This window comes from Talpa occidentalis, unplaced genomic scaffold (assembly GCF_014898055.3).
Source record: "Talpa occidentalis isolate TD23 unplaced genomic scaffold, MPIMG_talOcc4v2.1 talOcc4.3, whole genome shotgun sequence".
NCBI lineage: Eukaryota > Metazoa > Chordata > Mammalia > Eulipotyphla > Talpidae > Talpa > Talpa occidentalis.
The window spans coordinates 3,096,387-3,124,333 of record NW_023603184.1 but is presented as its reverse complement, the minus strand read 5'-3'; the positions used below and the strand labels follow the sequence as shown (position 1 = coordinate 3,124,333).

General features: G+C 35.6%; 3 protein-coding genes across 3 annotated transcripts; all 3 read left to right on the top strand.

The window, feature by feature from the left end:
* The first annotated feature begins 1,219 nt into the window (after nucleotides 1-1,219).
* LOC119254459 (olfactory receptor 4P4-like) lies at nucleotides 1,220-2,155 on the top strand. Its single transcript, XM_037521559.1, has one exon. It carries the CDS (start codon nucleotides 1,220-1,222, stop codon nucleotides 2,153-2,155), a length of 936 nt encoding a protein of 311 aa, XP_037377456.1.
* Nucleotides 2,156-10,843: 8,688 nt separating this feature from the next.
* LOC119254458 (olfactory receptor 4P4-like) lies at nucleotides 10,844-11,779 on the top strand. Its single transcript, XM_037521558.1, has one exon. The coding sequence runs from the start codon at nucleotides 10,844-10,846 to the stop codon at nucleotides 11,777-11,779; it is 936 nt and encodes a 311-aa protein (XP_037377455.1).
* Nucleotides 11,780-17,853: 6,074 nt separating this feature from the next.
* On the top strand, nucleotides 17,854-18,789 carry LOC119254457 (olfactory receptor 4P4-like). The gene has a single exon (XM_037521556.1). The coding sequence runs from the start codon at nucleotides 17,854-17,856 to the stop codon at nucleotides 18,787-18,789; it is 936 nt and encodes a 311-aa protein (XP_037377453.1).
* Nucleotides 18,790-27,947: the final 9,158 nt, after the last annotated feature.

Sequence of the window (27,947 nt, the reverse complement as noted above, 5' to 3'; positions counted from 1 at the left end):
TGAGAATCACTAGAGTTTATGATTTGTATATAACTTCACTACAAAAGTTATTTTTTTTTTCTAGTGGACATCTGGCTGCCCAGGTATGAGTGTCACATTCAATCAAACTAAGGTAGAGGAGTAATAGCTTTTGTAACCCTGGTGTGGACAGAAAATTCTCTTACTCACTAAAACATGCTGGTGGTGGACTTTCACTATCTTTAACTCAATTGACATTAATTTAATAATGCCTTAAGATTATACATCATGTACAAAAGTATAAAGTTATGATTGTTTCATTTTCTATCTTGGCAACAATTATCATTGTTACCTCATAATAAAGTTATTTAAATTCACCCTCTATATTATCTTCTCTTAATGCCATTTAATTCCACAGATTATATATAAACACATATTTCTAACAAAAACTACAATATGGACAATTTAAACATACCTGGTGTAATGATCTTATTTATTTTATAATTATTTCCATCATAAACTTCAATCACATTACATATACATAAATAGATTTAAACCATGAAATGTAAATGGGAGAAATAAATAATTTGGTCTTCAGATTTCACAATTTCAGTCATTAGTTCACATTCTTTTGCTATGTGGCTTTTAACCATTCTATAGCTTTTAATACAATAGCAATTATATTGCTTTAGCATAATCCATTGGCAATGCATGGCTGCATATTACAACAGAGTGAGCTGTATACAAATTAAATTGTTCATTCAGATAGGAATGTTTAGTCATATTTGTATTTTCTGAGGATTCAATTCTAAGAAATTCATGTTATTTAGCCACATAGAAGTAGAAAAAGGAAAGTTGAGCTTTTATATTAGGTACACACATTAACTATATATGCAAAAACATTCTTATAATTTAAAAAACTTTGTTATCTAATTAACAAAATCGGGATTAATTAACAGTGTTTCAAATTATCACATAGATATTAAAATCATTACTGATACAGTTGAAAAAATATAGTCATTCTCTTTATAAAATTTCCACAAATATTTATGAGACAATAAAAAATAAATGAGCTTATTTTAACAAGTCAACATAATTAATTTAAAAGAATACACATTAATCTATTTATTAATAAGTTATGTTAAATTTTGATAAAATTACATACCTGTGTTCATGATGTAAATTGTTATAATTACTCAAAATTTGTGTTTTATTTGTTTCAGATAAGTTATTTGTGTATACTTACACCAAACTCAAATGCATGGAAAACCAGAGAAATATCTCAGAATTTGTTCTTCTGGGACTTTCTTATGACAAGAATATAGAAACATTTTGCTTTGTGCTCTTCTTATTCTGTTATATTACCCTGTTGGTAGGAAATCTTGTGATCCTTGTCTCTATTCGGTGCAGTCCTCTTTTTGAACAACCAATGTACTATTTCCTCATCCACTTGTCATCAATGGACATCTGTTATACCTCCACTGTTACACCTAAGTTAATTGGTGACCTGCTGGTGGAGAGAAAGACCATTTCCTTTGGTAACTGCATGTTTCAGGTATTTGCTGTGCATTTCTTTGGAAGCATTGAGATCTTCATTCTTACTGCCATGGCTTATGATCGCTATGTTGCCATCTGTAAACCTCTCCACTACATGCTTATCATAAACAGAACAAGATGTAATCTCTTGGTCTTAGCTGCTTGGGTGGGTGGAGCGGTCCATTCATTTCCTCAGTTATCTATGATAATTCAGTTGCCCTTCTGTGGTCCTAATGAGATTGATCACTATTTTTGTGATATCCTCCCAGTTCTTAAAGTTGCTTGTACTGATACCTACCTCACTGGTGTTCTTGTGATTGCCAATTCAGGCTTGGTTGCCCTAGTTACCTTTATTGTCTTATTCTTTTCTTATGTCGTTATATTATTCACCTTAAGAAATCAGTCAGCTGAGGGAAGACGCAAAGCCCTCTCTACCTGTGGGTCTCATATCACTGTTGTCCTCTTATTTTTTGTTCCTTCCATTTTTATCTACCTTAGACCTCCGACTACTTACTCTGAGGATAAAATATTTGCACTATTTTACACTATCGTTGCTCCCATGTTCAATCCCTTAATCTATACACTGAGAAATACAGAGATGAAGAATGCCATGAGAAAAGTTTGGTGTCAAACACTATTTTCCAAGGAAGCACACAATTAATTTGAAGACACTTATAGCTTAACAACCATATAAAAGTAAAGGGCTTGATGTGAATGAATAGACTAAGAAATATCTGATATATTTTATATTCCATCACTATCATGAGTACAATGAAAGAACTGGAATAGCAATTTAAATTAACAACTAAAGAAACACTTATTCTTAAATGTCCAAACAAAATGGAGTCTTATTAATTTTTGTGGACTAGTAAGACTATGTATTAGCTCTACTTACAGAGTGACCTGCAGAAGCGTACACACACACACACACACACACACACACACACATCAGGGCCAAATTATATATTGCAATACTATAATTATGAGGGAATTATGAAAGAAAATGTTTCTGAATAATAATTCTGTTTAAAAATCTGGGCTTTTTGGACACACCCATGTAAAAAAATTCCCTTGATTTAGATAAGTTAATCTAAAATTAAAATATCTTTATTTTCTCAGTAGAGCATCCACATAAGTATCCTTTAGTGGTATGTGGAAATCCTTTGTGTTACAAAGCAATCTTAAAGTAGAATTTGTTTTAAAGTGGCTCCTGTGGGTCAGCATTCCTAAGCTTGTTGAAATAAACCGCAGTAACTAGTGAAGAAAAAAATCCAATAATTCATGATGTTGAAAACAGAATGGCTAATCTTCCACCCATTTACCAGAATTTTAAAAAATTCATGTAAAACTTAAGCTGAATAACTAAAGGTAAATGTATACCTACAACATACCTGCCTATGTTTACAAGTAAATGGCTAGTCATTGGATCCAGACCCAAAATAAGAGCATTTTACTTATATGCGGATATTTATAGTGATTTTACTCATAATAATCATAGACAAAGTTTGACGGCAACTAAGACGTCCTTCTGAAGGTGAAAGGATCAACTGTGTTACATCCAGATAAGGGAATATTATTCAGCCAAAAACCAAAATGAGTTATGGAATCATGGAAAGGTGTGGGGGCCACTTCATTCCCTTAAGCATGCAAAAGAAGAAAATATAAATACCACCTTCTCCGTGATGTTAACCATGCAACTTCTGGAACAGGCAAAACAATGGAGACATTAAAAAGTTCTTTAGATACCAAGAGTTAGTTGGGATGATTATTGGAGAAAATGAATATAGTTGAATAGAGAGAATTTTTCATCAGTGAAAGATTCATATTTAAATACAGTTATAGATACCTGTCATTACACTTGTCAAAGTACATAAAATGTACATCACCAGAGAGAACCTTAATAATAAATAGAATTTTGGGTGATAATGATGTGTCAATTTAGGTTGCTTTCATTGTAACAGATGTGCCTTTTTGCAGGGGGAGGATGTTCCCATGCCCAATATGGGGCTATTTTGAAACTGTGTTCTGCTCATTTGAACTGTGATCCCAAAAATACCCTGAAAACATTGTTTTGGTTAAAAGTAAGTTGTGGGACAACAAATTATTTTGTCATTGGGGAAAAAAATAGAATTCAGAGAAAGATTTTCTAGGGAAATTGAGCCTCCCTGGTGGTGAAAGGGGTAAAATATCAGCACTGTGAAGCTATCTGCACCCACTGCAACATGAGTTTGATCCCTGGCCACGGAGCTGACCCACATGGTGCAGCAGACCTCTCCTGTCTGAACCGCTGCTCCCCTCAGCAGTGTTTTTCAGTCAATCTGCCTGTTCTGTTCCCCACTCTGCCTCTTTCTGGTGAATCAACTCATCCCTATCCCCTGCACCTCTGGCCTATACCCCAGCTCTTGTATGCATAAATAAATAAAACAAATCTTAAAAAAATTTTTTCTATGGATTTCCAAAAAGATTTACCAAAGACCTCTTTTATATGCTTAATAGAATCACTTAAAATTCTTTCAACATCCACTATGAAACACAATACATATTACTGAAGAAAAGATAATAGATACCAGGTTTTTAAGAAAAGGGAGATAGATTAAATGCTGAAAGGGTTTTAAAATACATAAAAGAAATGCTTGAGATCAAATTGATGTGCCAGAGCTATATCAGAAGTCATATAGAGCAGAAAAGTAACAAGGGAGATAAAAATTAAGTAGAGGTGTTATAATAGAGAGGAATTGTATAAACTATCTTCTGAGTGGTTACTAATGAACAAAAAATTGAAATAAATTATACAATGTTTAATTAATTAGCTGGAACAAAACTAAAAATGAAATAAAAGTACAGATAATTAAATAATAAAATTGTTTTAAAGAATTCTTTCAAACGTGGCTATTTGTCTTCATTATCATATTTTCTTAATGATATGCAGTTCTACTTTAGCACATTTTCAGTGATCAAAATTGTTATTTGAAAACAACATCGGTCTTTTCCTAAAGATATTTTCTGATATAAATCTAAACACAAATTCACCATTGATGAGATTTTAGTGTTGTATAAAACCAAAAATTGTCATAGAAATCACTTAGTATTTCTTACAGAGGCTGACACATTTAATGAGTAGAGCATTTTTTAAAGATTTATTTATTTATGCATACAAGAACTGGGGTACAGGCCAGAGGTGTGTGTGGGGGGTTAGAAGATTCACCAGAGATAGTGTGTGAAACAGAAAAGGCAGATTGACTGAAATACACTGCTGAGGGGAGCATCAGGCAAGTCAGGAGAGGTCTGCAGCACCATGTGGTTGGCTCCCTGGCCAGTGATCCAACTCATGCTCCAGTGACCACGGATAGCTTTGTAGGTTGCATCTTAACCCCTTGGCCACCAGGGAGGCCCTGAGCATTTTCTTTTTAAAAGCGAGATATAATTGCCATATAACATTATATTAATTTCAGGTATACATCAGTTACAGCTGTATAATTATTTGTTATAAGCATATCATCATACAATGATCATCATGAAAATTATAGTTAACATACATCCTCAAATATTTGCATAATATTCCTGTGATGAGGATTTAAGATTTACCTGCCTAGCAAGTATCAAATATAACATATAGTATTGCTAAATATAATCACCGTGCTGACATTGCCTCTCCAGGACTTATTTATTTTAGAATTTTAAGTGTGTTTCTTTTGATCACCGCTCATATGCCCTTCTTCTGGCATCCACCTGTCCTTTCTATCTACCCACTTATTTTTAAGACTCCACATATAGTGTGGTCATATTGTCTTTGTCTTTCTCTGCTTATTACTTGACATAGTGCTCTCACAGGCCATCTGTGTTGTTGCAAATGGCAGGATTTCTATCTTTTATTAAAAATGATTAACATTCCAGTGTGTGTGCCTGCATGTGTGTGTGCATGTATGTGTGTGTGTGTGTGTGTGTTTACCTATTCATCTGTCAAGGCACACTTAAGCTATTTCCTAAGAGTGGCTATAATGCATAATGCTGTAATAAACATGGGATTGTTTATATCTCTTCAAAACACTAATTGCATTTATGTTTTATGTCCCAAGTACAGTCCAAGGTATCATACTGTATTTAGTGTTCACAATTCCCTACATTATCATTGCTCCTTTCTTAGTCTCTTAATCTCATGATAAGAGATATGGAAATGAAAAATCCTGAGAGAAATGCTTATTCCACAACATGATAGCTAACCATCCTTAACTAGTCTGAGTCTAGTCAGGGTATGTGTAAAATACCCTTTATGAGAACACATAAAGATTAGTAAATGTATCAACTGCAGTATTTGTCATGGAAGTCACCCAGTGGTCAGGGACTTCAAATAAAATAGGTGTAGAATATCCAAATCCTCTGGTCTCTTGTTTTCCTCTTGAATGTCATTCCTTGTTTAGCTGTTGCCACCATTGGGGAAACAATTTTCTTTAAAATCTGAATTTAGCACATTTATGGAAAATAAGGTCAATATATAACAATCAATATTTGAAAATGTTAGTGTCATATCTCAGTAAGTGCATAACGGTGTCCTAAAGTATATTTGTGCAGGAAGCAGATAGAGAAATGGCTATCTGCTCAATATGTGAATTGATACACATCAGCTTAAGGAAAGTTTGGTCAACAGCAGCCATGATGTAGAAGAGCAGCCAATAGACACTGGGTCTTGAAATGTTCTGTGCTGAAATGCTAGAAGAGCCTTCAGTGTTACTAACCTTTAAAACTCATATTCACTGAGTTTAGAAATACTCATTTTCTTCTGTCTGTTGCCAGTTGGCTCTTTGAGATAGTTGTTTTCTGTCAAGAAACTTCTTTGTTCTTTTCTAGATAGTAGAGTTAATATTTATGCCAAAAATGCATTATTATGTGTACTTAGTAATATAGTAAACTTTCACCATCAACTTTTCTGAATAAATTCTGCTTATTGTTATGCTAAGTAGTTTCACCTGAACCAGACTGATGCTATAAAATTTGATTACCTGTTGTTTTATGAAACACATAAGAAAATTATATATGACTTATTTATATTAGGAAACTAATTGAACTCCAGTGCCTGCAGTTGAGACTGATTTCAAATACCCTGTAAATGTGCAGTGACAGGAGAAATAACTGAATGGAAATCAAGATAAATTCTATGATGTATTTTAAGGGCTTCCTTCCCCTTATTTTTTCACAGTATGTTCTGTTCTCTCCCTCCAAGTCAAGTATATAGAGAAAATAACATTTGTTTTTCCATTTTCTTTTTCTTTGCTCTTTATTCTACAACTACCTATTTCCACAATATCAATGTCTAGGTATGTAATGTCAATAATATATTTTAGGAAACTGATTTTATTGATTTATAAATTCTACACACCTAGGATCTTAATTGGGCTCCATACTTGAACTCTCAACAGTAGTGATTAGTTCTCTTTGTCCTACCACATATTATATTTTCCTGACATTAACTAATTCCCTCCTGTGTTCAGAAAGCTGAAAGCTCAGAACAAAATTTCATGAGGTGCTCCTTCTAACTGACATTTGCACTCTAGGGAAATAAAACAGGAGGCAAGTGAATTTTATATGGAAAATAAACTCTCAGGGAGACCTGGGGCAACACCAAGGGTAGTGGTTTAGCAATATTTGGTCTGAGTCTGTGTATAAACAAAGACCTTAGGGATTATAGTTATTTACAGCTTTCAAAAACCTATTAATTCTTGCAATGTCACTAAGTTTATATTCTGTCCTTCTGAACCACAGTTTATTGAGGCATGGACTATAATAGACATTTACTAGGATCTAAATACTTGGGCTAGTTTTGCATTTTTAAAACACATTTTTAAAGTGCATATTTAAAACATTTTTTGTGAGCTAGCATAGAGTTGTTAATCAGCATTAAATTTCTTAACACATTTTCATGGGAATAAAGATGCACCTCTTATATATTTAATAGCTTTCATGAGTATTTGAAGTCCACTTACCTTGTATGCCTGTAGAAGAATATGAGAGGTGGAGGATCCTAAAACCTTGTCAGAGCATTTGGACATGTGTGACTTGCTGCTTTGTAACACTGCATTTTATTCAGATTTTGATGCTGAAGACAGTGTGGCTAAGTGAGTATTGGGGTGGAATTATTCCTCATGCAGCCTGAAATTACCCGACAGACACTCATATACGGTAGTTAATCAACTAACATGACACCTTGGTATTGGAGGGTCTCTCCAATCATGTGCTTGGCTAATTATAAGCTTCTACTCTATACAGTTTCAGCCTAAAAGTTTTAGCTTTTTGCATCGTATGCTATTTTTATTGTGATGAAATGATTTTAGCATCCTTCAGCTTTAACTATGAATTAATTGCAAGCATAATTTCACTTGAGAACAGGGAACAAAAGTTATAGCATGTTCGATTGTCAGTGAATTTTGTTATCACTCTTTCTCATTTTTATGTCATCCCTCCCTGTTACTACTGAGAAATAATATTGACTATTCTTGAAATCTCCAAAATGAAGAAAATCCTATTATTCAAAACATCTGCCATCCTAAAATATATTGCTTCATCTGACTCAAGTAAGGTAAGTTTAGACCATGCTACATTCTGATGCATTATGATAATATGGGTGGAAACATTATTAATGTTCTAGTAACTTAAGTAAAAGTGCACTCGAGATTATTATTCAATAATACAAAGCATAAAGTAATTGTTTGGCTTTATTTTATACTGCAAAGTGCACAAGTCCACTGAGTAGGGCTACACACTCCCCAGGAGGATTAATCTACCATACAAGTAGCTTAATGATTTCAGTAATCAGTAGTTGAAACTCAGAGTTACCTGGTCACAGGGATTAAGTCCATGCTGTGAATTTTTCTGTTCTCTTTCTTAATTTTCCATTTGATTTGATGGAAAAATCTGTGTGCATGACAGTTTCTATGTTTCTAAAGTAATCACTCAAAGGAGAAAAGTCATAATAAGAAAACATCTGCCTTCAATTGTCAATGTGGTATTTCCTATTACCTATTACATAATACTAATTATATTTCTGAATTGTGCAATGATATTTTCATAGTAAAATGAGAAAATTGAGCTGAAAACATTAGCTCAAGTATCACACTCTTGATTACAAATATTCCCCAATATTTCTGTATTGCTCCTATTCTGCTATTCAGTGATTGCCTGATAGGACTTTGGTTTTCACACAGAAGCTTTCATGAATATCTCTGTGTTCAAACGTTATTTTTATGACAGTAATTCTACTCAACTCACTTTTTCCTTATCCCTGTTACCTCTTCTTATGACAATAATCATGTCTCCAGTCCCCATAGATTAGAGAATGTCATTTTCTGAGATTTTATAGATTAAATATCAACGATGATCTAAAAAATTAGCAAGTCTCCTGGTTTAACCAATATACGTTTTGATAAAATTGACAAAAATTTTTGAACAGTTTTAGAATCAAGAATTCTAGAGTATATGAGCATTTTAACAATTCTATATGTTTTCACATATTTAAATACTCACAAAGACAAACAGGGTATTCTGGTACTCCAACATCTGGCATATTCTTTCATACTCAGATGAAGGTTGAAAATAGCCTCTTTACTGCTGTTCTCCATGACATCATTCTGCTGTCCCACTTGATTCTCTCTTAAGAATTTCACTGTCAGTTTGAGGGAGAATAAGAATTACTATCTTCTATAACCTTAGAGTATTACTTTCTAATCCTGAGATGTTGCTTATTTTCTCTTGATCTGTATCTCTGCTGTTTGAAATCAGAGATTCAGCAAAGTCAAGTGATTTCTACCCTTACATGGTTAACATCCACTTGTGTAATAATGCTCTTTATATCAAATTATTTTAGATAAATAAATGGATCTACAAGTCTAACAATAAATACCACATTAACAAAGAATCAGTACCAGTTGCAATCGAGTAAAGACAGGTCAATTATGCCAACTCCTCTAAATTTAGTCAAGGTAACTGTTAAACACTTTATGAGTATAGTTGTTCTCAAATCAAAATAGGACAAACTAACAGTTACTCCGTTGAGAAATAGACTTTAAAATAATTATTTAAGAGGAGTTACCACCTAGAGTATTGACAACTTTTGCATGCCTACTTGTTAGCTATTTGACAACTACAATAGCTTCTTAGGCTATGAACCATATGCATATTTATTGGGAGAATCAATAGAGTTGATGATTTCCACGTAACTGGACTACAAAAATCTTTTTTTTTTAACCAAACAAACACCTGGGCGCTAGGTGTAAGAATGGTATGCAATACAGACTAAAATGAAGGTGTGATACCTTTTGTAACCCTGGTGGGAAAGAAAATTCCTCATTACTGACTAAAACATCTCCTGGAATTGGATTCTCTGTATCCTTAACTCACTGATTGAATAATGCCTTAAGATTACATATCACATACAAAATAGAACATTTGTGAATGTTTTATTCATTTATCTTTGCAAGAAATATCATTGTTACCTGACAATAAAACTTGTTGAAATTTACCCTTTGTATTGTCTTCACTTATTGACTTTAGTTCCATAGATTATATATAATTCATGAAATTTAAAAAAGCTATCATATGGATAATGTAAACACAATTGGACAACATAATGATTTTATTTATTCTTTAATACTTTCCATCATAAAGCTAAATGACAATCCATACATCAAATATTTTTAAAATATGAAATGTAAATAGGAGAAATGATAAATTCGCCTCTCCATTTTCACAATTTCAGTCATTAGTTCACATTCTTTTGCTATATGATTTTTAGCCATTCTATGTGATTTAATATAACAGCACTTATATTATTTGGCAAAATCCATTGGCAATGCTTCACTACATATTACAATGGTGAGTTGTGAACTATTTAAATTCAGCACTCAGATTGGAATGCTTAATTATATTTGTATTTCCTGAGGATTCATGCAGGAAATTCAGGAAGTTTAGCCATTATCAGTAGAAAATGTAAAGTTGAGCTTATGAATTACACATATTTATATTAAAAAACATTGTTTATAATTAAAAATTCTTTGCTATCCAACATAATCTTGTATACTAATTAAGTTTTCAAAATAATACTTTGATACTAACAAATTATTACTGATATAATTGATTAAAATATATAGTTTTTCCCATTATAAAATTTTGTAAGAAAATAAAATAGAAAAATAAGGTTATTTTAATAAATCAATATAATTTACATCAAAGTATCAGTTTAATCTATTTTTGATAAATTTTACATCATGTGTTCATGCTGTATATTTTTCTAAATTCTCCAAATTTGTGTTATATTTCAGATAAATAACGTACTTGTGTAATATACACCAAACATCAAAGTATGGAAAATGAGAGAAACGTCTCAGAATTCATTCTTCTGGGACTTTCTTCTAACAAGAACATACAAATATTTTGCTTTATGCTCTTCTTATTCTGTTATATTGTCCTGTTGTTAGGAAACCTCCTGATCCTTGTCTCCATTCGATGCAGTCCTCTTTTTGAACAACCGATGTACTATTTCCTCATCCACTTGTCTTCCATGGACATCTGCTATACCACAACTGTTACACCCAAATTAATTGCTGACCTGATGGTTGAGATAAAGACCATTTCCTATGATTTCTGCATGCTGCAGGTATTTGCCATGCATTTCTTTGGAAGCATCGAGGTCTTCATTCTTACTGCCATGGCTTATGACCGCTATGTTGCCATCTGCAAACCTCTCCACTACATGCTTATCATGAACAGGTCAAGATGTAATCTCTTGGTCTTAGCTGCTTGGATGGGTGGAGCTATCCATTCATTTCCTCAGTTTTCTATGGTTATTCAGTTGCCTTTCTGTGGTCCTAATGAAATTGATCATTATTTTTGTGATATTCTCCCAATCCTTAAAGTTGCCTGTACTGATACCTACATCACTGGTGTTCTTGTGATTGCCAATTCAGGCTTGGTTGCCCTAGTTACCTTTATTGTCTTATTTTTCTCTTATGTGGTTATATTATTCACCTTAAGAAATCAGTCAGTTGAGGGAAGACGCAAAGCCCTTTCTACCTGTGGGTCTCATATCACTGTGGTCATCTTATTTTTTGGTCCTTCCATTTTTGCTTACCTTAGACCTCCAACTACTTACTCCGAGGATAAAGTATTTGCACTATTTTACACAATCATTGCTCCCATGTTCAATCCCTTAATCTATACATTGAGAAATACAGAGATGAAGAATGCCATGAGAAAAGTTTGGTGTCAAACACTATTTTCCAAGGAAGCACACAATTAATTTGAAGATACTTATAGTTAAGCAACCACATAAAAGTAACAGGCTTGATGTAAATGAATAAATTAAGAAATATCTCATAGATATGTCCATCACTATATTGTGTAGAATGAATGAGATAATTTATTGTAATAGTTGCTGGATGAGTGTGTTTTGAAAGAAATATTTTTCAATAATAATTCTGTGTAAAACTTTGGGCATATTGACCAGACCACATGTGATACACATTCCCTGTTATTAGAAATATTGAAATCTAAAATTAAATTAATACCTTTAAATTTCGCATAGAGCATTCACGTAAATATCCATTAGTAGTATTTAGAAATCATTTGTGTACAAAGTAATCACTACAGTAGATCTGTTTTAAAGTGGTTCCTGTGGGTCAACATTCCTGATATCATTGAAATAAACCACAATAACTAGTGAAGAAAGAAGAAAACCAATAATTCATGATGCTGAAAACACAATGGCTTCTATTCCACCATTGATCAGAATTTAAAATATTCCCGTAAAACTTAAGAAACCAAATAATTAAAAAAATGTTCACTAGCAGCTATCTGCCAGAAGTTGATATATAAATGGCTAGTCCTTGGATCCAGACCCAAAACAAGAGCATTTTTGCTGCATATGAATGTTTACAGCAACTTTTTCATAACAAATGAACTTTGATGGCAATGAAGATGTACTTCCATAGGCAAATGATTAATTGTGTTTCATCCAGACAAAGTAATATTATTCAGTCACAAAACAAAATGAGTTATGAAGACTTGGAAAGGTATGTGGGCCACTTCATGCACTTTACTATGCAAAAGAAGCCAACCTGAGGAGAACACTTACTCTACAAAGGCACAACAATGGAGACATAGAAAGATCTTTCAATGCTAAGGGTTAGTTTGGATGTTTGCTAGGGGAAGTGAATATAGTTGAATAGAGAGCTAATTTTAGGTCAGTGAAACTTTTGTATGTAACTACAGTTGTAGATACCTGTCTTATACTTGTCAAAGTCCAAACAATATAAAGCACCAGAGTGAACCTTAAGGAAAACTAGGAAATTGGGTGGTAATGATATGTCAGTTTAGGTGGCTTTCATTGTATCTGCTAAGCCTTTTAGAAGGGGGAAGTTGTTCCTGTCTCAGGACATGAGACTACTTTGAAACTGTATTCTGATTATTGTAACTGTGACCCCCAAATTGCTCTGCAAATAGATTTTCATTTAAAAGATGATTTGTGGGACGGTTGATATAACAAATCATCTATTTGAGAGAGGGTGTTAACCTTAAGAACCTTCTGTTTTCTTATCTACATGGTAAAGATTTATGCCAAAAATGTATTGTCATAAGTACAAAATAAAATAATAAACTTTAACCACCCGCTATTCTCAATAACTTTTGCTTATTATTTTGTTAAGTAGTTTGACCTGAACCAGATTTGGTATTATGAACTTTGCTTTCCTGATATTTTATTGAGTAAGTATGGCCTGTTTACATAGGAGACTAATTGAACTTCAGTGCCTACAAGTATGGCTGATTCCAAATACCCTGTTAATGTGTAGTGATAGGAGAAAGAACTGAATGGAAATCAAGATAAATGCTATGCAGCACTCTGAGGGCTTCCTTCCCCTTATTTTTTCATGGTCGCTTTTTTTTCAATTTTCTTCCCAGGCAAGTATAGACAAAAGAATATTTATTCTTTAATTTTTTTCCTCTATATCCCAAAACTGCCTGTTTCAATAATGTTAGTCTCTAGCTATGTTATGTCATTAATATTGTGGCTCATTGATTGTATTGATTTATGTGTTCCACACACCTAGGATCCTAATAGTGGTCCATATTAGGAGTGTCAATATAGGTGTTTAGTTCTCTTTGTCCTACCTCATATTATGTTTTCCTGACATTACCTAATTCCCTCCTGTATTCAGAAAGCTGGAATGCTTAGGACAAAGTTTCATGAACTGCTGCTTTTAACTGACATTTGGACACTAGGGAAGTAACATATGAGGCAAGATAAAGTTAATATGGAAAATGAACTGCCAGGGAGACCAGGGGCATTGCTAAGGGTAGTGGTTCTCCTTTTGGCCTGAGTCTGTGTATAAACAAACACCTTTGGGATTATGGTTATTTCCAGCTTTCAAAGACCTATTAATACTTGCACTGTCACTAAGTTTACATTCTGTCCTCTTGATCCACATTTTATTGAGGCGTAGGCTAAAATAGATGTTTACTAGGACATGAATGTTTTGTTTTGCTTCATCAGGAATTTAAATAATGCATTTTTAAAGCTTTTATTGTGAGCTAATGTAGTGTTGTTAAAGTCAGCATTTAAAATTCCGAACCTGTTTTCTTGGGGCATAAAGATGCAACTCTTGCATCTCTAATGCTTTCATGAGTATTTGAAGTCCACACTTACCTTTTATACTTCAGAATAAGTTTATGAGAGGTGGATATTTCTAAAATATTTTCAGAGAATTAGGACATGTTTGACTTGCTGCTTTGTAACTCTCTGCATTTTATTCAGATTTTGATAGTAAAGACAAAATGGCTAAGTGAATATCATTTGGAATTTTTCCTCAGACAGCCTGAAATTACCAGATGGACACTCAGATCTGATTGTTAGTCAATAAACCATAAGACCTTGGTATGAGGAGGGTATCTCCAACCATATGTTTAGCTAATTATAAGCTTTCTGTTCTAGATAGTTTCAGTCTAGATGGTTTCAGCCTAGTGGTTTTCCGTCTTTTGCTGCCTATGCTATTTTGAATATTATAAAGTGATTTTAGCATCTTCAGTTTTAAATATGAGTTATTGATAAGAAAAACTCCACAAGAAAACAGAATAGTAGGTTCAAGTTGTCAGTGAATTTTATTATGATACTTTCTCATGCTGATGTCCATCCTTCCCTGTTACTAATAAGAAATAACATTGTTTATGGAGAGGAAATAACATCTCCATAATGAAGACATTCCATAATTCAAAACACCTGCCATCCTAAAATAGATTGCTTCTTCTAAGACAAGTAAGGTAAGTTTATACCATGCTACTTCTGATACATTGTGAGAATATTTGATGGAAACTTTATTCTTATTCTAGTAACTTAACTATATGGGCACTTGAGATTATTAGTAAATACTACCAGAGATGCAAAGTAATTGGTTAACTTTATTTTTATACTGCAAAACATAATGGGCTACTGAATTGGGCTACAGACACCATAAGGAATCAATCTATAATCCAACTAACTTAATGCTTTCAGTAATTGAGAGTTGAGGTTCAGATTCACCTGGTCACTGTTATTAAATTCATTCTGTGAATCTCTTTGCTCTTTGTCTTAAATTTTCCATTAGATTTGATGGAAAAATCAGGGTGCGTGAAAGTTTCTGTGGATCTATACTAATCACTCAAAGGAGAAAAGCCATGAAAAAGAAAATTACTGAGCTGACCTGATATGTCACTGGGCTGTTTTCTATTAATTATTACATAATCCTAATTATATAATAATTTATGAATTATGTAATGATACCTTATATGTATGAGAGAAATGAAGCTAGAAGAGATAAAACCATTAGATTAAGTATCACACTGGTGGTTATAATCACTCCCCAATATTTGTGTGTTGTTCCTATTTGCTATTCAGTAATTGCCTAATATTTATTATTTATCAATTATAACTTTGGTTTTCACTCAGAAGCTTTCATGAATATCTCTGTTCAAATGTTATTTTTATGACAGTAATTCTCCTCACTCATGTTTCCCTTATGCTCTTTACCTCTTCTGATAACACTCATCATGTATGTATGCAGTCCTCATAGATTCGAGAATGTCATTTTCAGAGTTTTTATGGATAAAATGTCAATGATGATCTAGAAAATTGGCAGGAATCCTAGTTGAGCCATCATTTTTATAAAATTCAAATTAAATTATTTGAACAGTTTTAGAATCAAAAATTCTAGAGTACATGAGCATTTTAAATTCCATATCTTGTCAGAGATTTAAATACAAAGACAAACAGGGTACTCTGGTACTCCAACATCTGGCATATTCTTTTCTACACAGATGGGGGTTGAAAATAGTCTCTTTAATGCTGTTCTCCATGACATCATTCTGCTGTCCCTCTTGATTCTCTCTTAAGAATTTCACTGTCAGTTTGAAGGAGAATAAGAATTACTATCTTCTATAACCTTCGAGTATTACTTTCTAATCCTGAGATGTTGCTTAGGTTCTCTTGATCTGTGTCTCTGCTGTTTGAAATCAGAGATTCAGCTTAGTCAAGTGATTTCTACCCTACATGGTTAACATCCACTTGTGTAATAATGCTCTTTATATCAAGTTATTTTAGATAAATAAATGGATCTACAAGTCTAACAATAAATACCACATTAACAAAGAATCAGTACCAGTTGCAATTGAGTAAAGACAGGTCAAGTATACTCATTTCCCTAAATTTAGTCAAGATAACTGTCAAACACTGTGTGACTACAGTTGTTCTCAAATCAAAATAGGACAAACTAGTAGTTACTCCATTGAGAAATAAGAGTTTTGAATAATCATTTAAAATAGGATATACTTCCTACAGTACTGACTCCTTTTACATGCCTACCTATTAGCTATTTGGCAACTATAATAGACTTTTTGTCTGTAAAACATACGGATATTTATTTTGAGAATCACTAGAGTTGATGGTTTCTATATAACTTGATGACAAAAAGTTTTTTTGTTAATCTAATAGACACCTGGGCACCCAATATGACTGTCACATCCACCCAGAGTAAGGTAGAGGTATAATAGCTTTTATAACCATGCTGGAGACAGAAAATTCCTCATTACTGATTAAAATATCTCCTGCACATGGATTCTCTCTATCCTTAACTGCCTGTGCATTGATTGACTAATGCCTTAAGATTACAAGTTTCATACCTATAACAAAATTTGTCTAATGTTACTATATGTATTATCTTCTTTTATTGATGTTAGTTCCACGGATTATATATAAACACATGAAATTTCAAGCAAAAGCCAATAAAATGGATATTTTAAACATACTCAAAGTACAAATTATCTATTCTTAACGATTTCCATCATAAATGTAAATAGCAATACATATACACACAAAGTTTTAAAACATGAAGTGTAAATAGGAGAAATGAATAATGCACTCTTTAGATTTTATAATTTCGGGCCCTTAACTCACATTCATAGGCTATACTTTTTAACTATTTTATGCATTTTAATATGACAGCAATTATATTATTAACCATATCTATTGGCTATGTTTGACTATATGTTACAACAGAGTAGGCCCTGCACAAATTAAATAACATTCAGATGGGGATGCTTAATTATATCTCTATTTCCTAAGGATTCACTTGCAGGAAATTTAGCATCATAGCAGTAGAAAAAGAAAAGTTGAGCTTGTGTACTCAGTACAAACATTTATAATATATGAAAAAAAATACTTTACTTGCAAATTAAAAACAACTTTGTTATCTAACAAATGTAATTAGGATTAATAAACATGTTTTCAAATTATCACATTGATTCTAACAATTATTACTGCTATAATTTTTAAAATTTATTTATTTATTTACACAAGAACTGGGGTACAGGCCAGATTCACAGGAAAGTGAGAGGATTCACCAGAGACAGAGTGGGGAACAGAACAGGCAGACCGTCTGAAATATATTGCTGAGGGGAGCAGTGGGCAAGACAGGAGAGGTCTGCTATGCCATGTGGGACCCTCGCCGGCCGGCCAGGATCGAACCAGCATTGCAGAGGCTGCAGACAGCTTCACAGAGCTGCGCTCAACCACTGCACCACCAGGGGAGGCCCACTGATATAACTGAATAAATATATATTGTCTCTCCCATTATAAAATTTTCCACAATGATTTAGGAGACAATATAAAAGATAAATTTATACTCTCATACAAAACATAATTTCTATCAAATTATCCATATTAATTATTTTTCATAATTACACATCATTGTTTTTATGGTGCAAATTGTGATACATTCTCCAAATTAGTATTTTATTTGTTTCAGATAAATAATTTCTTTGCATATAATATACACAAAAATCAAGTGCATGGAAAACCAGAGGAACATCTCAGAATTCATTCTTCTAGGACTTTCTGATGACAAGAACATACAAATATTTTGCTTTGTGCTCTTCTTATTCTGTTATATTGCCCTGTTGGTAGGAAATCTTGTGATCCTCGTCTCCATTCGATGCAGTCCTCTTTTTGAACAACCAATGTACTATTTCCTCATCCACTTGTCATCAATGGACATCTGCTACACCTCCACTGTTACACCCAAGTTAATTGGTGACCTGCTGATGGAAAGGAAGACCATCTCCTATAATAACTGCATGTTGCAGGTATTTGCCATGCACTTCTTTGGAGGCATTGAGATTTTCATTCTTACCGCCATGGCTTATGATCGCTATGTTGCCATCTGCAAACCTCTTCACTACATGCTTATCATGAACAGGTCAAGATGCAATCTCCTGGTCTTCATTGCTTGGTTGGGTGGAGCTGCCCATTCCTTTCCTCAATTATCTATGGCAATTCAGTTGCCTTTCTGTGGTCCTAATGAAATTGATCATTATTTTTGTGATATCCTTCCAATTGTTAAAGTTGCCTGTACTGATACTTACATCATTGGTGTTCTTGTGATTGCCAATTCAGGCTTGGTTGCCCTAGTTACCTTTATTGTCTTGTTTTTCTCTTATGTTGTTATATTATTCACCTTAAGAAATCAGTCAGCAGAGGGGAGACGCAAAGCCCTCTCTACCTGTGGGTCTCATATCACTGTTGTCCTCTTATTTTTTGTTCCTTCCATTTTTATTTACCTTAGACCTCCAACTACTTACTCTGAGGATAAAGTATTTGCACTATTTTACACAATCATTGCTCCCATGTTCAATCCCTTAATCTATACACTGAGAAATACAGAGATGAAGAATGCCATGAGAAAAGTTTGGTGTCAAACACTATTTTCCAAGGAAGCTCACAATTAACTTCAAGTCACTTATGGCTGAACAACCATATACAAGTAAGGGGCTTGATGTGAATGAATAAACTAATAAGTATCTCATAGATTATATATTCCAGCACTGTCATGAGTAGAATGAGTAAGAGAATTGAAATAAGCAATTTAAAGTAAAAGACACTTATTCTTAGTTCATATTAAACGGATTCTTAGTAATTTTTGTGGACTAGTAAGACTATGTCTTAGCTCTACTTACAGAATAACCTATAGAAACACACATATACACGTGCACACACATACACACACAGGCACACACATGTGGGCCAAGTTGTATATTGCAATAGTTTAATTCTGAGTGAATTGTCAAAGAAAATAATTCTGAAAAATAATTCTGTTTGAAAATCTGGGCTTATTGGACATACCACATGTGACACAAATTCCCTTGATTTAGATAAGTTGAATCTAAAATTAAAATAATATCTTAATTTTTGCAGCAGAACATTCACATAAGCATCCTTTAATGTCATGTGGAAATCCTTGTGTTAAAAAACTATCACAACAGTAGAATTTGTTTTAAAGTGATTGCTGTGGGTCAGCATTCCTGAGCTTATTGAAATAAACCACAGGGCCTCCCCTGGTGGCGCAGCGGTTGAGCGCTGGGCTGCGAAGCTGCCCACAGCCTCTGCAGCACCAGTTCAATCCCTGGCCACCAGCGAGGGTCCCACATGGCGCACAGACCTCTATTGCCTTGCCCGCTGCTCCCCTCAGCAGTGTATTTCGTCAGTCTGCCTGTTCTATTCCCGGCTCTGACTCTGGTGAATTCTCTCACCCTCCCGCGCTTCTGACTGTACCCGGTGCTTGTATAAATAAATAAATAAATCTTAAAAAAAAAAAAAAAGAAAGGCATAAACCACAGACACTAGTGAAGAAAAAATCCAATAATGCATGATGTTGAAAACACAATGTCTAATCTTCTACCCACTTACCAGAATTTTTAAAATTTCACGTAAAAGTTAAGAAGCTGAATAACTAAATGTAAATGTACACCTACAACTTACCTGCCTATGTTTACAAGTAAATGTCTACTCATTGGATTCAGAGCCAAATAAGAGCACTTTTGCTGCATGCAGATGTTTATAGCAACTTTACTCATAATATTGAGAGACAAACTTTGACGGCAATGAAGACATCCTTCTGTAGGTGAAAGGATCAACTGTGTTACATCCAGATAAGGGAATATTATTCAGCCAAAAACCAAAATGGGTTATGAAATCATGGAAAGGTGTGGGGGCCACTTCATGTCCTTAACCATGCAAAAGAAGAAAATGTAAAGACCACCTTCTCCATGATGTTAACCATGCAAACTTCTGGAAAAAGCGAGAAAAATTGAGACATTGAAAATTTCTTTAGATACCAAGAGTTAGTTGGGGTGGTTATTGGGGGAAATGAATATAGTTGAATAGAGAGAACTTCATTTCAGTGAAAGTTTTGTATTTAACTACAATTATAGACATCTGTCATTATACTTGTCAAAGTACATAAAATGTACATCACCAGAGAGAACCTTAATAAAAAATAGAATTTTGGGTGATAATGATATGTCAATTTAGGTTGCTTTCATTGTAACAGATGTGCCTTTTTTCCAGGGGAGGATGTTCCCATGTCCAATATGGGGCTATTTTGAAACTGTGTTCTGCTCATTTGAACTGTGATCCCCAAAATACTCTGAAAACATTGTTTTGGTTAAAAGTAAGCTGTGGGACAACAAATTATCTTGTCATTGGAAAAAAAATAGAATTCAGAGAAAGATTTTCAGGGAAATTGGGCCTCCCTGGTGGTGAAAGGGGTAAAGGATCAGCACTATGAAGATATTGACAGCCACTGCAGCAGGAATTCAATCCCTGACCAGGGATTTGACCCACATGGCACAGAAGACCCCTCATGTCTGGCCCACTGCTCCCCTCAGCTGTGTATTTCAGTCAATCTGCCTGTTCCACTGCCCACTCTGTCTCTAGTGAATCAACTCATCCCCACCCCATGTACCTCTGGCCTACACCCCAGCACGTGTACACATAAATAAATAAAACAAACCTTAAAAAAACATTTTCTAGGGATTTCAAAATAGGTGTTCATAAGACCTGCTTTACATGCTTAATAGAATCACTTAAAATTCTTTTCAACGTCTACTACGGAACACAACAAATATCACTGAAGAAAAGATACTGGATAGCAGGATTTTATGAAAAGGGAGATAGATTAAATGCTGAAAGGGTTTTAGAATACATAAACAAAATATTTGAGAGCAAATTGTTGTGCTTGAGCTATATAAGCATATAGAGCAGAAAAATAACAAGGGAGATAAAAATTAAGTAGAGGTGTTATAACAGAGAGGAATCGTGCACACTACTTTCTGAGCAGTTTCTAATGAAGAAACAAAAAATTGAGATAAATTATACAGTATTTAGTTAGCTGAAACAAAACCAAAAATGAAATAAAAGTTTAGATAATTAAACAGCAAATTTGTTTTAAAGAACTCTTTCAAAAGGTGGCTATTTGTTTTCATTATCACATTTTCTCTCAAAATTATGACTTGAAATCAACATTAGTCTTTTCCTAATGACATCTTCTACTATAAATCTAAACACAAATTCTTTTTTGATGAGATTTTGGCATTGTATAAAACCAAAATTATCCTAGAAATCACTTAGTATTTCTTACAGGGGCTGACATGTCTAATGGGTTGAACATTTTCCTTTTAAAAGTAGGATATAATTGGGCCTCCCCTTGTGGCGCAGGCGGTTGAGGGTAGGTCTGTGAAGCTTTCCACAGCCTCTGCAGTACTGGTTCGATCCCAGCCAGCCCACGTTATGCCCTCATGGCACAGCAGACCTCTCCTGTCCTGCCCGCTGCTCCCCTCAGTAGTGTATTTTGGTCAGTCTGCCTATTCTGCTCCCCTCTCTGTCTCTGGTGACTCCTCTCACTCTCCCACGCATCTGGCCTATACCCTGGTTCTTGTATGCATGAATAAATAAATCTTTAAAAAAAGTAAGATATAATTAACACATAACATTATATTAACTTCAGGTGTACATCAGTTACAGCTGTATAGTTATTCGTTATAAGCATATCATCATGAAATGATCATCTTGATAATTATAGTTAAATCCATCCTCAAAAATTTCTCAATATTTCTGTAATGAAGATTTAAGATTTACCCTCCTAGCAAGTGTCAAATGTAAAATACAGTATTACTAAATATAGTCACCATGCTGACATGGCCTCTCCAGGATTTAATTATTTTAGAATTTTAAGTTTGTTTCTTTTGATCACCACTCATATGCCCACTTCCCCGTCTCCTGGCATCCACCTGTCTGTTGTAGCTACTCGCATATTTTTAAGACTCCACATGAGTGAGATGATATTTTCTTTAAGACTCCACATGATATTTCTCTGCCTGACTATTACTTGGCATAATGCTTTCACAGGCCATCTGTATTGTTGCAAATGGCAGGATTTCTGCCTGTTCTTAAAAATGATTAACATTCCAGTGTGGTACGTGTGTGTGTGCATGTATGCATGTGTGTTTACATATTCATTTGTCAAGTCACACTTAAGGTGTTTCTTAAGAGTGGCTATTATGGGCGGAGCAACATGGCGGCGAGGAGAAGCTGCGAGTAAGATCTCCCATTAAAAAAAGTTAATAGATGGGCCTCCCCGGTGGCGCAGCGGTTGAGCGCTGGGTTGTGAAGCTGCTCGCAGCCTCTGCAGCGCCGGTTCGATCCCCGGCTGCTCCCCGGCCACCGGAGGAGGGTCCCACATGGCGCGCAGACCTCTCCTGCCGCCCGCTGCTCCCCTCAGCAGTGTACTTCAGCCCTTCTGCCTGCTCTGCTCCCCGCTCTGGCTCTGGTGAATTCTCTCACCCTCCCACACTTCTGACTGTACCCAGTGCATGTATAAACAAACAAACAAATAAATAAAAATACATGCCTCTTTAAAAAAAAAAAAATCTTAAAAAAAAAAAAAAAGTTAATAGGGAGGGAAAGTGGCAGGTCCCAGTGAGAACTGGGACAGATAAGATAAACTGAGGACTCCTGCAAACTACCCAAAGAAGAAAGTTGCCATAAAAGAGGCCCAGAAGGGAGGAAAGTGCAGAACCCTGCTCCCCTCCCCCGCCCACAGAGTCGGCACTCTCCGACCAGCAGAGAGGAGGAAAACAACAAACTAAAACGACCAACAAGAACAAACTACACAGCAAGCGGGACTGTGAGTGGAAAGGAACTATTTCAGCCACCACACCCCGTGAACAGGAGCTGTGGAGAACACTGCAGGATTCGCCGTGGAGGTGAGCTCCGGGCGCCATTAAACAGAGACCGCCCTGCCCCAGGAGGAGACCAGCACCAGCACACAGCCCCGGGCCGCCTGGTAAGCTTGCTCAGAAAAGTGGCGCACTGGAAAAGCAAACGCGGATCGGGATCAGGATCGCGCAGAAAAGCAGTGCGGTTGAAAAGCAAACGCGGATCGGAATCGCGGCTGCCCAAGTCCCTGCGCCTGCGACCTAGGCATGCGGGGAGACTCTCGCGAAGAATCTCACTGAGGTGAAAGTCCCTCACTGAGTAAACAGGAACCAGGCACACAGGCACGGGAGCGGGGTGCAAAAGACTCCATTTTGTGGACACTGAACTGGGCTACAGCCCACGTCCTGGACCTGAGGGCTTTGGAACTGAGACCAGGGCACGAAATTCGGGGCGTGGGTTCTCCATGACGGTGGGGCACAAGGCAAACACAGCACCGCAAAGCTGTTGAGGTTTACCCTACCATTCCCGCTCTGTTCCCTGTCCCACGGGGTGGAAAAATCAGCTCCCCAAGGGCTCTAGGAGAGATCTCTGGTGCCACCTAGCAACTTGAAACCAGCAGAGGCTCCTGGAGGAGGCAGTGGCCAGCTGGGGAGTTAGCCCACACCCGGCCTTTTCCGACCAGTAGTCTGAGCCCACAGGGGGAGCGAGTACCCACAGCCGGGGCAGACCAGGCGCGCAGAAGAGTGTGCCTGAGACCGGACGCGCAGGGAGTGTATCCCGCATCGCCATTCTAGAACAGGGACATTTCTTCAGTAAAGACTACCTGCAGAAGGCTCCCTCAGGAGCCAGAGGTGAGCGGGGGAAGTTCGCCCACGCCAGACCCCCTCTGGCCTACAGTCCAAGCCCAGAGGGGGAGCAGGAATCCACCGCCAGGGCAGACCAGGCGCACAGGGGAGTGTGTACCCACATCGGCATTTTAGAACAGGGACCTTTCTCCAGTAAAGACTGCTTGAAACTGACAGATGGCTCCCGGAGGAGCCAGAGGGGAGCAGAGAAGCTCACCCAAGATGCCGGCCAGTCCCAGCAACACAGTGTCCCAACGCATACGGCAAATTAGAAAACAGACAGTAGGGAGTAGAAGAACCACACGCAACCTAGCAACTCCTCAGGGAAAAAGCACACCACAACAAGAAAACCAGCCCCCAGACTGCAACGACAGTAACTTGGAAGAACTTCTGAGCCTTCCAGAAAGAGAATTTAAAATTGCCGTGATTAAAAACTGACAGAAGTCATAAAGGAAAACAATGATAAGGGAAAAATAATCAATGATCAGAAGAATGAAATTGAGTCCCTAAAGATGGAAGTAAAAGAAATGCAGGAGACCAAAGAATTAATGGAAGAACTAAAGAATTCTGGGAAAAGCAATGAAAGCAGAATAGATGAAATGGAAGAACGAATAAGTGCTCTTGAAGACACAGAAATAAAAAGAACAAAAACAGAAAAGGAAAGAGAAGTACGAAGGAAAAAGAACGAAGAAAGACTTTGGGAACTATTTGACTCCATGAGGAAAGGAAATATAAGAGTTATAGGAATACCAGAAGGAGAGGAGAGAGATGTAGGAACAGAGAAAATATTCAAAGAGATAATTGAAGAGAACTTCCCAAATGTGAAGAAGGAGCTGAAAATTGATATACAAGAAGCAAGAAGAACACCAAACTTCCACGACGAAAGGAAAAATACAGCAAGACTCATAATAGTAAAGCTCCCAAGAATCCAGGACAAGGAAAAAATAATGAAGCTGGCAAGAGGGAAGAAACAGATAACATTCAAAGGAAAGCCAATCAGGCTGACATTAGACTTCTCCGAAGAAACACTACGGGCAAGGAGAGTGTGGAAGGACATAGTCAACAGACTCCAAGAAAACAGATGCAAACCAAGAATACTCTATTCCGCAAAGCTCTCCTTCCTCTATGAAGGAAGAATAAGGACCTTCCCAGACAAACAGAAACTCCGGAATTCCATTACAACTAAACCCCCACTCCAAAAAATACTACAAGGAGTCCTAAAGCCAGAACCTCAGAGGGACGAATAACAACGAAAGAAGGCCAAAAAAAAAAAAAGTTATTAAAAGAATAAATAAATAAAATCAAAGGAAAGACAAACACAATGGCAAATACAGATGCTAACATATCAATATGAACTCTAAATGTAAATGGACTAAACTCTTCAATAAAAAGACACAGAGTTGCAGCCTGGATTAAGAAACAAAACCCAACCTTTTGCTGTCTCCAGGAAACACATTTAGCTACAAAAGATAAAAATAGACTCAAAGTTAAAGGATGGAAAACAATCCTACAAGCAAATGGACCAAAAAAGAAAGCAGGAACAGCTATACTTATATCAGATAAAACAGATTTCAAACTCAAGAAGATAAAAAGAGACCCCAATGGTCACTACATTATGATCAAGGGGACAATACTTCAAGAAGAAATAACACTCATTAACATATACTCACCAAACGAAGGAGCACCAAAATATATCAGACAACTGTTGTCCTCTCAGAAAACAGACATCAGAGAAAACACATATGTAGTGGGAGACTTCAACACACCACTATCAACAATGGATAGATCAACAAGACAAAAAATAAGTAAAGAAACCAAAGCTCTGAATAAGGACCTAGAGCATTTGGGCTTAACAGACATCTATAGAACACTAAACCCCAAAAAAACGGAGTACACATTTTTCTCAAGCGCACACGGATCATTCTCCAGGATTGATCACATACTGGGGCACAAGACAAACATCAACAGATTCACCAAGATTGAAATCATACTAACCATCTTTTCTGACCATGAAGGCATCAAACTAGAAATAAACCATAAAAAGAAGGCAAGGAACTTTACTACCTCATGGAGATTAAAAACCACACTCTGGAAGACCACTGGACTAATGAGGAGATCAAAGAAGAAATTAAAAAATTCTTTGAATTGAACGACAAGGAGGACACCAATATCCTAAATGTATAGAATGCAGCAAAAGCAGTAATAAGAGGAAAATATATAGCAATAGAAGCTCACATCAAGAAACAAGAAAGATCTCAAAGAAACAACCTAATCTCGAAGCTCAAAGATCTAGAAAAAGAACAACAAAAAACCCCAAAACCAGTAGAAGCAAAGAAATAATAAAAACCAAAGCAGAAATAAATTAAATTGAAACTAAAAAAACAATCCAAAAGATCAATGAAACCAAGAGCTGGTTCTTTGAAAAAATCAATAAAATAGACAAACCCCTAGCCAGGCTCACAAAGGAAAAAAGGGAGAGAGCACAAATAAACAGGATCATCAATAAAAGAGGAGAAATCACAACGGACACAGCAGAAATCAAAAGAATAATCAGTAACTACTATGAACAGTTATATGGAAACAAGTACAACAATCTAGAGGAGATGGACAAATTCCTACAACTCTACAATCACCCAAAGCTAGATAAAGAAGAAATAGAACACCTAAACAGACCAATTACAAGCAGCGAAATTGAAACGGTAATCAAAAACCTCCCCAAAAACAAAAGCCCAGGACCTGATGGATTTACAAATGAATTCTACCAAACATTCAGAGACGAATTAGTGCCTATCCTTCACAAACTCTTCCAAAAAATTGAGAAGGAAGGGACAATACCAAACACGTTCTATGAAGCCAACATTACACTAATACCAAAACCGAACAAGGACAACACAAAAAAGGAAAACTACAGGCCAATCTCCCTAATGAACACTGATGCAAAAATCTTCAATAAAATTTTAGCTATCAGAATCCAACAATGTATCCATAAGATAATTCACCACAACCAAGTAGGATTCATTCCAGGGACACAAGGATGGTTTAACATCCGAAAATCAATCGTTATCCAACACATCAACAAAAAGAAATATAAAAACCATATGATAATATCAATAGATGCTGAGAAAGCTTTCAACAAAGTCCAACACCCATTCATGATAAAAGCCCTTGAAATTCTTGGGATACAAGGAACATACCTCAACATCATAAAGGCCATCTATGACAAGCCAACAGCCAGTATCATTCTCAACGGTGAAAAGCTGAAAGCAATTCCATTAAGATCTGGAACAAGACAAGGATGTCCACTCTCACCACTGCTTTTCAATATAATACTGGAAGTCCTAGCCAGAGCAATAAGACAAGAGAAAGACATCCAAGGAATCCAAATAGGAAAAGAAGAAGTCAAACTATCACTATTTGCAGATGATATGATAATATACATAGAGAACCCCCAAAACTCCACAGAAAAACTAATTCAACTCATCAATCAGTTCAGTAAAGTGGCAGGATACAAAATCAACACGCAAAAGTCAGTAGCCTTCCTATACACAAACAATAAATCTGAAGAAGAAGAAATAAAAAAAAAACATCCCCTTTATTATTGAAACAAAAAAAAATCAAATATTTGGGAATAAATCTAACAAAAGAGGTAAAGGACCTATACAAAGAAAACTATAAAACACTGTTAAAAGAAATAGAAGAAGACACAAAGAAATGGAAAGACATCCCCTGCTCATGGATTGGAAGAATAAACATTATTAAAATGGCCATCCTACCAAAAGCAATATACAGATTCAATGCTATTCCAATCAAAATTTCAATGTCATTCTTCAAAGAAATAGAACAATTATTGATGAAATTCATATGGAATCACAAAAAACCCGAATAGCCAAAGCTCTCCTGAAAAAAAAAAGAAGGGAATGGAGGCATCACACTCCCAGACTTCAAACTATACTACAAAGCCATAATCATCAAAACTGCATGGTATTGGAACAAGAACAGACATACAGACCAATGGAATCGAATAGAAAATTCAGAAATAAACCCAC

Bases quoted from the DNA above. Each gene is read 5' to 3' on its own strand.
- LOC119254459 (XM_037521559.1), top strand. From the start codon at position 1,220: ATGGAAAACCAGAGAAATATCTCAGAATTTGTTCTTCTGGGACTTTCT.
- LOC119254458 (XM_037521558.1), top strand. From the start codon at position 10,844: ATGGAAAATGAGAGAAACGTCTCAGAATTCATTCTTCTGGGACTTTCT.
- LOC119254457 (XM_037521556.1), top strand. From the start codon at position 17,854: ATGGAAAACCAGAGGAACATCTCAGAATTCATTCTTCTAGGACTTTCT.